Source organism: Heteronotia binoei, chromosome 17, assembly GCF_032191835.1.
Source record: "Heteronotia binoei isolate CCM8104 ecotype False Entrance Well chromosome 17, APGP_CSIRO_Hbin_v1, whole genome shotgun sequence".
Taxonomy (NCBI): Eukaryota; Metazoa; Chordata; class Lepidosauria; order Squamata; family Gekkonidae; genus Heteronotia; species Heteronotia binoei.
In genome coordinates, this window is record NC_083239.1 from 16846346 (window position 1) to 16862078 (window position 15733).

At 43.5% G+C, this 15733-nt stretch overlaps 1 protein-coding gene across 2 annotated transcripts in view; it reads left to right on the plus strand.

Moving 5' to 3' along the window:
- CSMD2 (CUB and Sushi multiple domains 2) overlaps positions 1–15733 on the plus strand; it is an 831733-nt gene that overhangs the window by 519327 nt on the left and 296673 nt on the right. Inside the window, exon 12 of one of the 2 annotated variants that reach the window (XM_060257873.1) lies at positions 8491–8603. The exons of the other annotated variant lie outside the window; for it this stretch is intronic. Within the exon in view, the coding sequence (XP_060113856.1) occupies positions 8491–8603 (113 nt within the window). The remainder of the gene's footprint in view (positions 1–8490; positions 8604–15733) is intronic. 2 annotated transcript variants of the gene reach the window in all.

Below are 15733 nucleotides of genomic sequence, written 5' to 3' on the forward strand. Positions count from 1 at the left end.
CACCCATTTTCCAGTGCTTGTTGATACCCTGAATATTATTTATAACTGTATGCATGATACTTTTCCATAATGTGGGTTCTGGTGGTGTTTTTAAATTGTCGTTTACAACACCCACATTTTTAACATACTTTCTTGTAATTTGCCCACAGTGGGGCAGACCCACACTTTCCTTATTGCACGCATTTGAAGCCATTGCTATTCACATTTTTGTGAAGATTGCTTCATTTAAACTCTAAATGTCACTTTTCATTGGTTTGCTTTGAATTGTTTCTTCTTTGCCATCAAAACCAATGTCTGTGTGTCAGAGGCAACACGTTGTGCCTTGCTTTCCCCACTCACATCATGTTTACACTTTGACAAAGCATAGATTGTGGAGGAAGCTCTTTTTTCCTGCTTTCGACAAATAAATTATCATGGATAAATAAGTTATTTAAAAAGTAATGTGACAGGAACAAGCTATATTCAGGATTTCTTAATGTAAATGTTTTTCCATGTTTACTTTGTCATAAAAGACAAAATATCATTTTATGTTTATATACATACAGTTGTGTTGCTGTGCATTAAATAAAAGATTATAATTTCTCTTTGGGTGTGGGGAAGAGCTTTTTTTTAGTAACAGACCAATGCTAGGATTTAAGTTCCATTGCATTCAAGGTATTTACTCCCAAATAAGTGTGGTCACACACCTGGGAGGAACCTCCACTGAGTGCAATGGGATTTCAAGCACAAGATTATATTGTAAGACTATTAAGAAATTATTTTAGGGTAAATGATTGTGCATTGAGGCGAATTGATTGCAAATGGAAATACTTGTTTCCATGTAGAGCAGCCAAATCAATCACAGAATCATAAGAGTTGGAAGGGGCCTCCAGGGTCATCTAGTCCAACCCCCTGCACAATGCAAGGAACTCACAAATACCTCCCCCTAAATTCACATTGCTGTCAGATGGCCATCTAACCTCTGTTTAAAAACCTCCAAGGAAGGAGAGTCCACCACCTCCCGAGGAAGCCTGTTCCACAATGTCTCTCTTCTCTCAGTAACTTTTGTCAAATTGCATATCTGAGGATTTCCTCTTTGGTTTACACAGAACCACATCCCAGGATGTTCTTTGGAAATAAAAACTTGAGACAACCCTTGGGCACATGGTACTTCCATGCCTGGACAAAGCACTCTGCAGCCTGCCTGCTACAGTCTTTCTGTCTTTTGAACCTCATACATCCAGTGAGGAGCTTCGGCAGGGAGAGAAATCTTCATTGGTTTTCCTAACCTCCCCCCCCCCCCCCCCCGTTTTGCTAGCAAGTTGCAGCTAACTTATGGTGACCTCATATGGTTTTCAAGGCTAGAGAGGATCAGAGGTGGTTTGCTATTTCCTGCCTCTGCATAGCCACCCTGGTCTTCATTGGTGGTCTCCCATCCAGGTACTAGCCAGTGTTGACCTTTCTTATCTTCTGAGATGTGATGCCATTGGACTAGCCTGGGCCATCAAGGTTAGGGCTTTCCTAACCCAATGAATAGGAAAACAAGCACATTTAAAGCCCCTTTCAAATGGGCTGTTTAACTTGTTTTGGTTTCTGAAGGCAAGTGGATTTTTAAAAAGTTTTGTACTCCTTAAGAATCGAGCTCAACAACAACAAAAAATCAGATCAGTACAGGTTTTGGAAAACATATATTAAGGTTTTGTTAACTGAGGGAGAACAGCCTTTTACCCTTCAGGCGTGTGAAGCCTTTTAAATCTGTTGCCTTCAGAAGCCAAAGAAACTGTTTGAAAGGAACCTAGGGAAACCTCAGAGAAAACTCAGGAGGGGAACAAAACATTTGGTATTCCACATAAAATGCATAAAACAAAATTTGGGGGGACCTGTCAGACCCTAATGACTGCATGCATACCATTTGGTTCACTTCAAGAATCATTCACATCCTCCTCAACACAGATCTAATATCATACCAGCTAGAGACCAGCAGCATGGATTTGTGCACCAGTAAAGCATCCTTTGGCAAGACTTGGTGGGTGGGTGGTGCTCAGTACTCCAGGCCTAAATTATATGCTGTTTTTGGCATCACTGACCTGCATGATCCTCGTAACTCACAACTGGGAAAAAAGTATGTCATGACATCATCTGGTAAGTTCACTTGCCCCTTCCGCTTTGTGCTCATGCAGTGCCACTCACAAAGGAGGAGAAGTAATGACATCATGTCCTGTCAGCGAGACCCATCCATCTGCCCCAGGTGGCCATTTTTGAGGCTGGGAAAGACTTTTCTCCAGATCTAAATTTGTCTAGTGACCTTGTTTTGAAGGCTTTGCACATAGTTTTTTTCCCACTTGATGCTGTGATCTGTGTTCTGATGCAGACTGCTACTGGAACAGGTTTCCAGTGTTAGGTTACTGCATCTTCCCAATAGAAACAAGACCAGAGGAGGATACAGGGGCAGGTGGCTGGCCTTCAACTGCCAGATCAGAGCTGGATGATGGAGGTGATTCTGCATCCACTGTCAGCTGCAAGTCAGGGAACGCCTGCACTTCATTTCCCTTCTGGTTGGCTCCTGTCAACTGCAGGCTGGCTATATAAGGCCTCTCCTCTGAGGAGTCCTCCCAGTTGCTGAGTCCTGGCTGGTCCGTGGCAGTACGGATTGGCTTAACATCAAACAGATCAATAAAAGCCATTCAGGTTCTAAAGCACCCCAGGGACTGTAAGGCTCCATTTGAAACAGTAGAAGTGTACAGCTTAAAAAGTCTCAGGACAGGTTGCTGTTTGTTTAGCCCACATGGCTGAATTCCTCTTGGCATTTCAGGAGAATTTGGAGCATTGGCAAAGGGGGAAGGTGACCCCCTAATGCTTTCCTGTCCAAACAGATGCCCAGGATGACCTTGAGGCTGCAAATGTATATAATAAGTGATCATTCAAACCACATTAAGCCCGACTGCCTGGGAAAACAAGTACATTAGATTATGCCAAGACTGAATTATGGGGGAGGATAATTCCGTTACAGATTTCCCTCTCGGCACAAAGTAGTAACCAGACACGGTCTTTATTTGAAGATGGATGGACAGATGGATGCATTAGGTGTTGAGACGAAGCGCTCAGCATGCCTGGGAGAGAGAGAGTTAGAGGGAGATTTCCTGCCTGCAAGAGATTAACAAGGAACCCTTCCTTTTTGAGAGACCCTGTGCCAGCAAAATTCCTTTTGAGACCCATGGGGATGTAATTTGGCTAAATGAAGTGTTTCTGTAACTAGGGGGCTTCAAGGTAGACACCCTTTGAAAAGAAGATATTTTAATCAAGCACACTGAAATGCTGGATTTATTGTAGTACTGAACATTTTCCTTTCTTGAACTGCAGGTCCATCTTGCGGCTCTCTTTGACTTTACAACAAACACAGGGTTCTTTTGGGTGTATTTACACGACAACGTTCCCCTCTGTCAGGGGGTTCATGGGAACTATAACTCCAGGGGTCTGTAACAAAGCAGCCTTGATGCCTTTCCAAACTGTAGTTGCCAAGGGGCAATGTTCTTTCCTTATGATTTTCCATGAATATTGTGTTTATTTCATTCTTCTGCCCTTTAAAAAAGGGAAATTGTCAGAAAAACCCCTGAGAAGGGCGCTAAAACAGAAGATAATTTTGCTTTAAAAATTAATGTATTTTTGTAGAACAAGATGTTCCCTGGGAATCCAGATGTTTTCTGTAAAATTGCTTATGCAAAATAATTGCTTGGGTATATCAAAATAAGCAGTTCCTGTGGAACAGGAGGAATTTGCGTGGTTCCACACTTCGTGCTGCAGTTGTGTTTGCCCTGGTTGTGCCAAGGGTGCATCTGTAGTTCCCACATAATGGTCATACGTCTTTAACATATTGAGCTGTGTCCCAATCAGATTTCCAGGTTTTCCTTAGAAAACATAATCTTCGTGTAAAGCCTAGAACTTTTTCATATGGCAAAGATCCCTGGATATTTTTTTTTAAAGAACAATTATTAATTGGCAAATATGAAATTATATCATTCCAGGATGGTGGCATGTTCCTCTAATTAACAGCTGTGTGTTGGGTATTATTGTTTCCAAGGAACTGGAAAGGATCGTGGGTATAGTTCTTGTGGTGAGCCCTGTCTTCAGCAAAGCCTTGTGGGAGCTGAAGAGTCTTGAACTCTAATTCTGAACACCACTTATTCTTTTCACTCTCACTCCTAGGGTTGCCAATCGCCAGGTGGGGGCAGGGGATCCCCCGGTTTGGAGGCCCTCCCCCTGTTTCAGGGTCGTCAGAAAGCGGGGGGAGGGGAGGGAAATGTCTCCTAGGACCTCTATTATTCCCTATGGAGATTTATTCCCATAGAAAATCATGGAGAATTGATCCATGGGTATCTGGGTTCTGGGGGGAACTGCTTTTTGGGGTAGAGGCACCAAATTTTCAGTATAGCATCTAGTGCCTCTCCCAAAAAAAACCCCCAAGTTTCAAAAAGATTGGACCAGAGGGCCACTTCTATGAGCCCCAAAAGAAGGTGCCCCTATCCTTCATTATTTCCTATGGAAGGAAGGAATTGAAAAGGTGTGCCGTCCCTTTAAATGTGATGGCCAGAACTCCCTTTGGAGTTCAGTTATGCTTGTTACACCCTTGCTCCACCCCCAAAGTCCCCAGATATTTTTTGAATTGTAGTTGGCAACCCTACTCACTCCTCCATTAAAATCAGCAGGATATAGTGCCCTCTCCTCCCTGCCTCAGTCCCTTATGTCCTCACCACTCCCATTGGGAACAGGGCTTGAGGGGCTTTTTAAAAAATTATGATCAACATGCTGCTATAACAATATGTTAGAAATTTAATTGCCAGTTTAAAAAAAACCTCAAAAAGGTCTTTGTTGGTGCTGGAGGCAGGAGTAGGAATGGCTCCTACAAGGGACTAGGGGCAGGGGAAATACAAGGTACTCCATTATGTGAAGGCCTCGTTGCCATGATGTTGCAGCAGCAACAGGGGTGGGGGGGGATCCGATTCACTGAAATTGTAATTACATATAAAACCCCTTATTCCCTATCTGCTTAGAATATCACAAATTCCAAACACTCACCCAGGCTCTTGACATCTGGCAGGGTTTGATTGCATCAAACACACCAGAGGGGCAGCACTATGAAAGAGGAAGAAAATGAAATATCTTTTTTAAAAAAACCACTAAGAGGAGCAGGAGACAAATGGTGGAAAGTACCATCATATGGCAACCCCATGGAGTTTTCAAAGCAAGAGACGAACAGATGCACTTCACCATTGCCTGCCTCTGCCTGGTAACCCTTACACCTCTTTATTGGTCTCCCATCTGAGTACTAACTGGAGCTGACCCTGCTTCGTTTCTGAGATATGATGAGATAAGGCTAGCCTGGGCCATCCAGGTCAGGGCATCTAGGTCCCACTCTGACATGCTTGAAATACTTGAGTCCAGCGTGTAGGTCACAGTGCATTTAAAGCTCTTCATCAGGAAAATATAGAGTGACTTGGCTAAATGTCTCCAAAAGAAGAGCCACCATCAGCTTAGCTCCCGCAGTACTTCCAGACTACATTTTGATATGTGCTGCTAACATCAGAAGTGGATCTGTCCTCCTGGTTCTTTGTAACAGGCAGCATGGTATAACCCACCATTGCTTCCCTGCATTCTGCTTCCCAAGACATGCTCCTTGGATGCTTTCTATTTGTTCTGTTCAATTTGAGTCTTTACCCATTTGGCCCTAATCAACGTTTGTAGTTGGAGTCATTCATGCTCCCACCTTCGATTGTTTTACCTACTGAGTGAAGTCACATGCTTGTGCATTCACATGCTTGTGCATTCTTGCTTTCTCTGATGAGCTCTACTGTTGTGTGATCACAGTCCATGAGCAAAGTGCAGCACAAGGAAAGGAACACATAAAAAAAATGTTTCTTCTGATCCTTTTTGTAGTAGTTGCAATCAGTAGACAAACCAGTAGACACAGAGCAACCAGTAGACAAAGCAGATGTTGAGGTGCTTGCTTTGCATAATATACAAAGTAAGCTGCCCCGATTTGGGCAACTGGAATAAGGCTGCCCCACTTTGTCATCATGTGAACCTGCAATGATTCGTTATTGATGGCTGCATCAATATCTTCTCAGTGCTATTGCAGCAATGTAACCATAATTTGCAAATGGAACCTCCTGACTGGACAAGGCAATTCATCTTTGAATTATTACTGCAGTGCAATAATAATTTTGCTATCATTTTTATTGTTACTATTATTACCTTTCTTTTCATCTCAGTGAGGACCCAAAGCCTCTCATAATATCATTCCCCTTTTCTCTGTTTTATCACAACAAAAAACAATCCTTTGAGAAGATAGATTTGGCTACAAGAGGAAGTGGCAGGCCCAAAGTCACCCAGCCAGCTACTGTGGCAGGATGGGGATTCAAACCTGGGTCCTCTCAGACCCTAGTGCAATACTCTACACATTACACTACACCAAGATATCCAGCAAGGCGCAAATGCAGTCTCAGACTGATTCCTCACTGACATTTGCTCCACGCCGTGCTTCTCCTTGCATCGGCACAAGCCATCGATTCCCCACCAACCGCTCCACAGCACCTCTTGATTCAGGGCTCCTTCCCATTCCCATCATGGCAACTGGAACGCCAAAAAACCAGCATCCTGTTTCTGTGAGACAGTTTTTGCACACAACTTACCACAGAGTCACATTCCTGTTCTTTCCGCAGCGTCTGTTGGATTTCCCATTATCTGCGCCAAAGTTACGGGAAGTGCCGCGGCTTTTGCGTAGCAAACGTAAACCGCTAAAACCCAGTTTATGTTTGCTACGCAAAAGCTGCGGTACTTCCTGTAACTCTGGTGCAGATAATGGGAAATCTGACAGACGCTGTGGAGAGAACAGGAATGTGACCACGTGGTAAGCTGTGTGTGACAGTTATAGGAAGGAGCCACAACATAAGAGGTGCCTGCGGAGCAACTAGTGGGGAATCCATCACTTGAGCCAGCACAGGGAGAAGTACAGGGGAGGAACAAATACCAGTGAGGAATCAGTTTCGACACTGACCAGACAAATGGCCCCAAGATGTCCACAAGCAGGGCAAAGTCCTCCCCCCATTTGTTTGCTCTCAGCAGTTATGGGGGGGGGGGTAGTCTATCCTGTCTTTGCTTTGCTTTCAGTGCCTTTGCAGTGGCTAACACAGATTAAAACATACAGAATCCGATGAACACTAGGCGTTACAATCACACACACTCAAAAGCCATAAAAGGAATCTGACCAGTCACTGGGTCAGGACTGTCACTTCAGCTGTGAGAGCAGAAAGAGGCTTTGATCTCTGACTCCAGTGACCACTTTTGGCCCTGGACTCTCTATTGGATACATTCTACATGCCTGTTGTGTTAGTCACTGGAACCAATGTTCACCTTTGTATTTCCTTGACTGTAGTTCTGTTAGTTATGTTAATAAACCTCACAACCAAATGGGTTTTTGTGCAGTTGTACTGCTACAACATTCTTAGACTACCAATACAGGAGAGAGTAGTTGGCTTGTATCTGCTTTCTTCATGTAATGTCAACACACCAGATCTGTATTGACATGTGGGTAGTGTTAGTTTGCCTGAATTGTACCGAAGCAACTCTGGAAGTGTCAGCTTGATAGCAATTAGCTTCAGTGATCCTGTGATGATAGACCCATTTTAAAGCAGACCTGATCCCTGGTGATATCATACATATTATACTGTAACAAGAAAACATAAACATACTATTTAGAAGTTTGATGTTGGTTTTGTCTTGTTTTACCAAAGATTATGAGGGTAGTTTGCTTGAACCATTATTTTTCTGAACCTTAAGGGGGAGGGGAATTAAAACAAATGGTATATAATGTCTAAAGTCTCTGCAAGCTTCCAAGACCAAGGTTGACAGCTTTTTCTTTAAGAAATTCTGGTATTTGGGCAGGACCAGAGGGCAAATCCAGAGGTGGAACCATACACAGAAGCAGCTGTGAGAACCATCTTCACTGCTGCTGCTACCACATCACCCTGTTGATTTGCTCCCCCACCCCCCAGCTTCTGCTGCCTCAACAGAGACAGTAGTGTGTGGGGAGGGTGACTGTGGAGAAGCCACACATGTGCACTCTCCAACCTTTCCTGCAGCACCATGGGAAAAACTGTGCTGAAGCCAAGGTAACAATTTGAATGTACAGGTTTATGCATTACATTAGATTACTTTCTCCCCCCCCCCCCAAAAAAAAAGTTTTCTGTTTTACTCAGAATATTCTAGTGGTCAAGCCAAGTTATTTGCTCAGATTCTGTCCCCTGGCTCATAGGAAGCTAAGTTGGCCAGGGGTGACCCACATAACCAGTTGATCCTTTATATTTTAGATGAAAGGCAACCTTAGCATTCCTCCTCCTCATTTTGCTACTCTGACCAAAACTCCTACCAGTGCTTCAGACATTGGCTTTAGTCAAAATTTCAGCTTAGTTGCTGCTGCTTGTTATTCCTTCATTTTGTTTTGTTTTTTCTTGACAGTTTAACAGGTACATCTGTCCCTGATCTGATTGTCAGCACCCAACATCAGATGTGGCTTCTGTTCCAGACAGACAGTGTCAGGAATTTACTAGGCTTCAAAGCAACATATGAAGGTAATACAGGTTCTTTATTATTTATTTATTTTTGCTATTTTATTTTAAATTTCATAGAAACACAAAGAATTGCAAACATAGCATAGAATGGTGTGTAGGGTTGCCAATCCCCAGGTGGGGGCAGGGGATCCCCTGGTTCAGGGTCATCAGAAAGCGGGGGGGGGGAAGTGTCTGCTGGGCACCCCATTCTTCCCTAGGGAGACCAATTCCCATAGGAAAAAAATGGAGGATTGATCCACGGGTATCTGGGGCTCTTGTAGGGCTGTTTTTTGAGGTAGAAGCACCAAATTTTCAGCATAGCATCAAGTGCCTCTCCCCAAAATGTCTCCCAAGTTTCAAGAAGATTGGGCCAGGGGGTCCAATTCTACGAGCCCTCAAAGAAGGTGCCCTATCCTCCATTATTTCCTATGGAGGGAAGACATTTTAAAAGGTGTGGGGTCCCTTTCAATGGGATGGCTAGAACTCCCTTCGGAGTTCCATGGTGCTTGTCACCCCCTTGCTCCTGGCTCCGCCCCCAAAGTCCCCAGATATTTCTTGAATTGGACTTGGCAACCCTAATGGTGTGACTGGGAAGCAACTGTATTTAGTGTACAGGGATATGTCTCTTTTCTCTTCTCAGTTTCAGGTGGGTACATGGGTACTCATAACATGGCTACTCATGTTAGCCTGGGGTGGCAGGACAAAAAAAATCCAATAGCACCTTAAAGCCTATCGGTTTTTCAGTGATGTTACAAAAAGACAACAATGCCAAGAAACATTGAAGGCAGTAGGAAAACAGGAGGACATAGCATGAAAGGGTTGACTCAATAAAGAAAGCCTTCAGTTTGCAAGACCTGAGCAAGGCTGTTAACAATAGGATCTTTGGGAGGTAATTAATTTATAGGAATGAAACAAATTGTTTGTCTGTAAAGTGCTACTGGATTCAATTTTTGTTCTTTCTCTTCTTGGTGGTTCTGAGTATTAGGAGCACAGATCCATGTTTTTCACTCATTCTATCTCCTGAAAAATATTTCATCATTTATCTAATGATAGGGAATGAGTCCTGTTGGGTCTCACAGCTGCCCTGCACAAAGTGGTGATGTGCCCTGGAAAATGCCCAACACCCCTCTGCGGCTGTGCCTTGCAGAGAACTATTGCCAGTGTTGCACGAGCTGTCTGAAGGAGACCCAGGGTCTATTCCCTTCTGCTCTTATCACTGACAACCTCTGATCAGTTTGAGAGAGACCCTGATGGATAAGAAAGTTGGATTAGATGGTATGCATAGAAAGACAAGCAAGTTTTCTAGTCCATGTACGTACATGGGATGTTGGGTTTAACTATGTCAATATGATCCTTAACGTAATGGAAACCTCAAGCAGGACAGCTGGCAAGGAATTGTCAAAAAATCTTCTCTCCCCACCCCCAGTGTTGCAGTGCAAACCAATATTTTGTACAGGCCTCATTTTGGGCAGGAGTTCACAGAAGAAGAGCTCTGGAATGTCTACATTTTATTGTGCTCTTTCTTACTTACTCTCCACCCCATACTTGTTTCTGGGCTCCATTGTTCAACCCCCCTGTGAGAATTTTGCTGAACTCTTAAGATTTAACAAATGTTCTAATATTCCCCCCTCCCAAAAAAATGGGGAAATAACCAAAACATATAAGGCAGACAGATGGAAATCATCATCATGCCACTGTGGCCACATAGGAGAAAGTAATTTTAAAAGTATGATGGGAGTAAGGTTTTATTATGGCAATTATAACTCAAGAAGCATTTTAAGGCTTATGCTAAGCTGATATAATTTTGTACACCTTCTAGTGATGTCAAGGGTATGTGGCATATGCAAATGAGTTGTGCTAATGATCTCTGGCACCTCTTTTTCTAAAAAAAAATGACCCCTGATTTTGTAGAATAAGTTTCTTACAATATTAGGGGCACATGCTTGTGATTTAAAAAAAAAAGATTTTCATTTCTGTTCCATTGCTCTTCACTGCATATTAATGCCGATAAGTTAGACAAACTAGATTCAGAGCCATTCTGCCTGTCTAGCTGTTTTATTTATATCTACCCCCAAGGACCGCAGAGCATGGTTCTCCCTTTCTCCAATTTTAGAGCTGTAAGGTTTTCTAAGCGGTATCAACTGCTGCCAGTGGCGGTCTGTCATGACTCACTCATGTAGTTGCTCCATATCTGTCTGGAGTAACTATTCTGTGAGATGCACAGTCATCCTGTAAGATGCCCTACTTTCTAGAGGTCAGTTAAGCTGAAGAGACTGGCAGTACTTGCTTTGTTTTTAAGAGTATGGAAAGTGTTCTAATGTAGCCATTGTTACCTGTGGCACAATTTGTAGCTATCTTGTACTGAGTCAGATCCCTGATTGTCTGTCCTGGCAGCAACTTGCTGTGGTCTTAGGAAAGAAAAGGATATTTCATAACCTCCTTTCCTGTGATCCTTCATTGGACATGATGGGGGTTGAACCTGGGCCTTCATCACTTGAAGCAGAGCCTCCACCTACTGAGCTGTGTCCCTCCCCTGATTTGGAGGCATGCATATGCATTTATTTTGTCCTGGTGGGCAGCTGTGTTGGTACGAAACAGTAGAACAAATTTGGAGTCTGGTTACACTGTCAACAAAAGTTTATTCAACGCATGAGCTTTCGTGTGCAAGTGAGCTTCTTCAGATACATAGAAGTGGAAGCTAATGTTTCATATATACAGGCAGATGCCTCTACGTAGGTGAGCAGCAAATACCTATATATATGAAAGGTTAATTTCCATTTCAGGAGAGCCAGTTTGGTGTAGTGGTTAAGTGTGTGGACTCTTATCTGGGAGAACCGGGTTTGATTCCCCACTCCTCCACTTTAACCTGCTAGCATGGCCTTGGGTCAGCCATAGCTCTGGCAGAGGTTGTCCTTGAAAGGGCAGCTGCTGTGAGAGCCCTCTCAGTCCCACCCATCTCACAGGGTGTTTGTTGTGGGGGAGGAAGGTAAAGAAGATTGTGAGCCACTCTGAGACTCTTCGGAGTGGAGGGCGGGATATAAATCCAATATCTTCTTCTATGCATCTGAAGAAATGTGCTTGCACATGAAAGCTCATACCTTGAATAAACTTTTGTTGAAGGTGCCACTGTTTTACAAATCTGTTTTATTTTGTCCTGTTTGTCATGAAACAGGCATTGTGAGGGGTTTTTTTATACATGTGAACTTTTTCAGTTCCTGTGCTTCACTCACTCCGTGGACATTTATTTATTTATTGTTTAAACTTCCAGGCTGCCCTTCCCTGCAAGCAGGGCTCATGGTGGGTTACATTGAGATAAAACAACAAACAGTATAAATCAATTTACAATAAATTAATGTTAAAAATACAATATAGTTCTAATTTTAAAACAGTTCAGATGGCAAATAATTTAAATAACATTGCCACTCTGCAGTTTCTAAAGGCAGGTAAGGGGTTGGGAAACAAGGGAGCACCAGTTTATTTATTGCCCATCGCTGTCCTCAACCAAAGGCTTGGCAGAACATGTTTGCCTTGCAGGCCGTGCAAAGAGATAACAAGTCCTGCAGGGCATGGATGTTCTCTGGCAGAGAGTTCCACCATAGTGTGGATTATCGTGGCTAGATTGGAGCGGGATGGGTAGGAAGCCAGTTGGTCTGAGCAGGACAGGTCGGGCCCGGCTCAGGTGGAAAAACATGTGAAGTAATGTCAGTTGCTGATACTGTGTTCAAAGGAGTGTTTACCAGGGATTTCGGGAGACTGCTTTGTGCCTGCCACAATGTGCCGTATAACTCTTGGCTGCCAGTCACACAAGTTGTATAAGTAACTCAAGCAACATTCATGCATTTGTGAACTGGCCTTGAGAATTAGGCAAAAACCCAGATCTGAAGAGAGCAGCTTCACTTAGAACAGAAAGAAGTGATCCAATTTTTGCATCGTGTGTTCTTTAGTGTGTGAGGTTGTGTTTCGAAGAAAGGTCCACACAAGCAGCCACCAGTAACCAGCAAATAGCTAGCTGTCTGTCGGGAATAGGAATTCACCTACAGGTGACTAGAAAAATACCTTTTTGTCGATTGGAAGGGATGGGCCGTCCAAGCACCCAAGTTTGTGTGAGCTGGCAGTCTCGCAAAAGTTGCTGTGGTTTATTTTTCCTGCTGAAAATGGTGGATTTATTTGGAATCCTTATCTCTGTAAAGTTTTTTTTGTCTTTTTTTTAAGACCATACAAATCACACCCAGAACTGTCTCTTAAGATCCCTTTTTGGGAACCAGTATTTGTGTATGAATTAGCACCACAGTCAGTTTTCATGAGGTTCAATTTTGTTTGCTCCAAAAGCTAGTGTTTCAGTGTGTGTGTGTGTGGGGGGGGGGGAACAGACTTGAGAAAAACTGTCTGCCATATGTTTGTCATGACTATTTGGAACCATTTTGGTCTGCAGCTATTTCTGTACCCCCCCCCCCTTCTAATGGGCGCTTATGGGTGCTTGAGCCAACTGGGGATCATGGACAGAATCATAACCTATCAGTGGTAGCTATGTTGATTGCATTACTGAAATCCCTCCTATTGCCCTCACACTGAATGGGGCAGGAAAGAGGAAACGTATTCTCAGTGCCAGAGCAAATGAGCTAGTACACCCACCTTTGCCATAAAGCATCATCAGACATGTGGCCCACTAGGGAAACTCAGGAAGAGTTTTGTCCTGATCTGGCTCTACTTGGCACATAGTAAGTTACATTTGGATCGATATTATTTTTCACTGGAGTCCAGGGGTGAATATGTATCCAACATCGACATTCTGTTCTAGCTAGTCAACAGTATGTGAATGGATTGGGGCCAGGGAGTTCCAGCCCAATTATGCTGTCCATTTGCATGCATTTGCTCTTCCCCTTATATCTCTCTTGTGCAAATACCTTTCCCCCTCTTTTACCATCAAGACATAGCTGACTTTTGGCCACCCTGTAGAGTTTCCAAGGTAAGAGATGTTCAGAGGTTGTTTGCCATTACTGGCCTCTGCATAGGAACCCTGTATTTCTTTGGTGGTCTCACATGCAAGTACTAACCAAGGCCAACCCCATGTAGCTTCCAAGATCTGATGAGATTTGGCGGGGGAGGAGTTATGGGAGCAGAGCTGCCAAGAACCACCAGGGGTGAGATTGAAAGGAGCACTCTCAGCCTGTCTTCACACTACCCATTCCAGGCCAAGTATAATATAAAAGGAAATCACATGATTCAGATATCTCCAGCACAAGTGGGATGACCGGCCCCCAGTGGTGCTCCCCACCTCTTGGCAGTCCCAGATGTGGAAGGCTTCCTATTGCCCTGACCATGAATGGAGCAGGAAGGCAGGAACATGTTTCCAGGGCTTGTGTGGGAGGCAAATTTATTCACCCAGATGCCCCCTCTCCCTCCATTTAAACTAAGGACTAGGATGCATGGTGAAACATATAGTGCATCATGCAGCTCGCTGTGAGTCGTCCCTTGGGGGTAGCTTCTCACTAATTGAGCCAGCTGCAGGAGAGAAGATTTGGGGCGGGGGGAGCCAAATTCCTACCACATGAGGGATCAGAGCCGGAGCATAAAATGAGGAATGTTTAAAGGAAGGTGGCAATTAAGGGGCTGCCAGGGAGATGAGGGAATTATGTGCAGCATACTTACAGATTTCAGATGCAGCTTTATGGCCAGCTTGTCTGAAGGAAATCACAGCTAATGGAGCTGTATAAAGTTAAGGTGGGAGGAGAGAGGAGAGGAGGAGATTGGCTTATATAGCATGTTTTAAATAGCTGTATATCCTGGAGACTTTATGCCATCTCAGAGCATAATGAAATAGTAAAGTGCCAGAGTGGAAAATGAAATTGTTAGTCTGGGTCCCGATATTAAGATAGGAAAGATTCAAAGGTACAAACTGTCAGGAAGAGGGAAACTGGTTCAGCACCATTGGCATCCAGAGGATAAAAAGTCAGGATCTTAACCTGCCCCTGCTAACCCACTTAGGATAGCCTTTGTAGTGCTGGTCAGATGTGAAGTCCTGCTGACCCCCACCCCAGTATTGAGACCTTGGCATCATTTTAATGTAAACTGCTTTGAACAGTGGTATAGAAATGTAGTAAGTCAATAACATCTGGAATACTTCAGAAAAAGTTTTCAAAGGGAGGCTTCAGGGAGAAGCATTCATGGTTACCAATGTGATGTGGGGGAATTAGCTAAAAAAGGCATTGTTCCTCCTTACAGCTGTTTGTTTGCTATTAAGATTCATCCAATTTTGCCTGTTTAGTCATCTTCACCTACTCTGAGAGGAGCATTTATTCTTCTGTTCTTGATAGATCAAGTTCCCATGTAGGCTTTAAACTGTTTGAGGGCTTAAATAGACCTAGTAGTGGTATACAGATGTCCAGGACCCATCTCCCTCAAGAAGCAGTATTGTGTAGTGGGTAAAGTATTGGACTAGGATCTAGGAGACTCAGGTTCAAATCCCTTCTCTGCCTCGGAAGCTTGCTGGGTGACCTTGAGCAAGTCACGCATGCTCAGCCTAACTTACCTCATTGGGTTGGCTTTCTGAGGATCAGCTGAGGAGGAGTAAGCCTACTGGGAAGAAAAGTGGACTATAATTGTCTAAATAATTAAATCTGCTGTGATTTAAATGGGTCCATGCTAAAATATAGAAATGTGAGCTCTAGGAGGGCTATGGTACTTCTTTATTTATGTGCTTTATAGTCTGCCCTTCTCGCACAGACTCAGGAAGGATTATGGCATGGTCAATCGGTACACTATAAATAATGTAAAGGAATAAATACAATGATACATCTAATAAGCAAAGTAATGGGACTAGAAACTGTAGAATGTTTGGAACAGATCTGTCCTCTGAACAGAGCATAAATATTAACATCACCATAGAAACAGTGCATTTTCATGGGCCACTCTGTTTACAATGATAGATGCATTTCCTTAACAAAAACACTCTCCTGAACTATTCTGTTTTATGTAGTTTGTGAAACACCAGGAGTATGGGAGCCTTCTCAGACAGGCCATTTCCCATGGCGGATCACTACAGAGTATTATTGTGGTGGATAAGTATTGTAGTGGGAACTCATTTTGCTTCCTCCAGTTTTACCTCACAAACATGCTTCAGTCCACATTTGGCTTCAGTTCTACCCTCACTT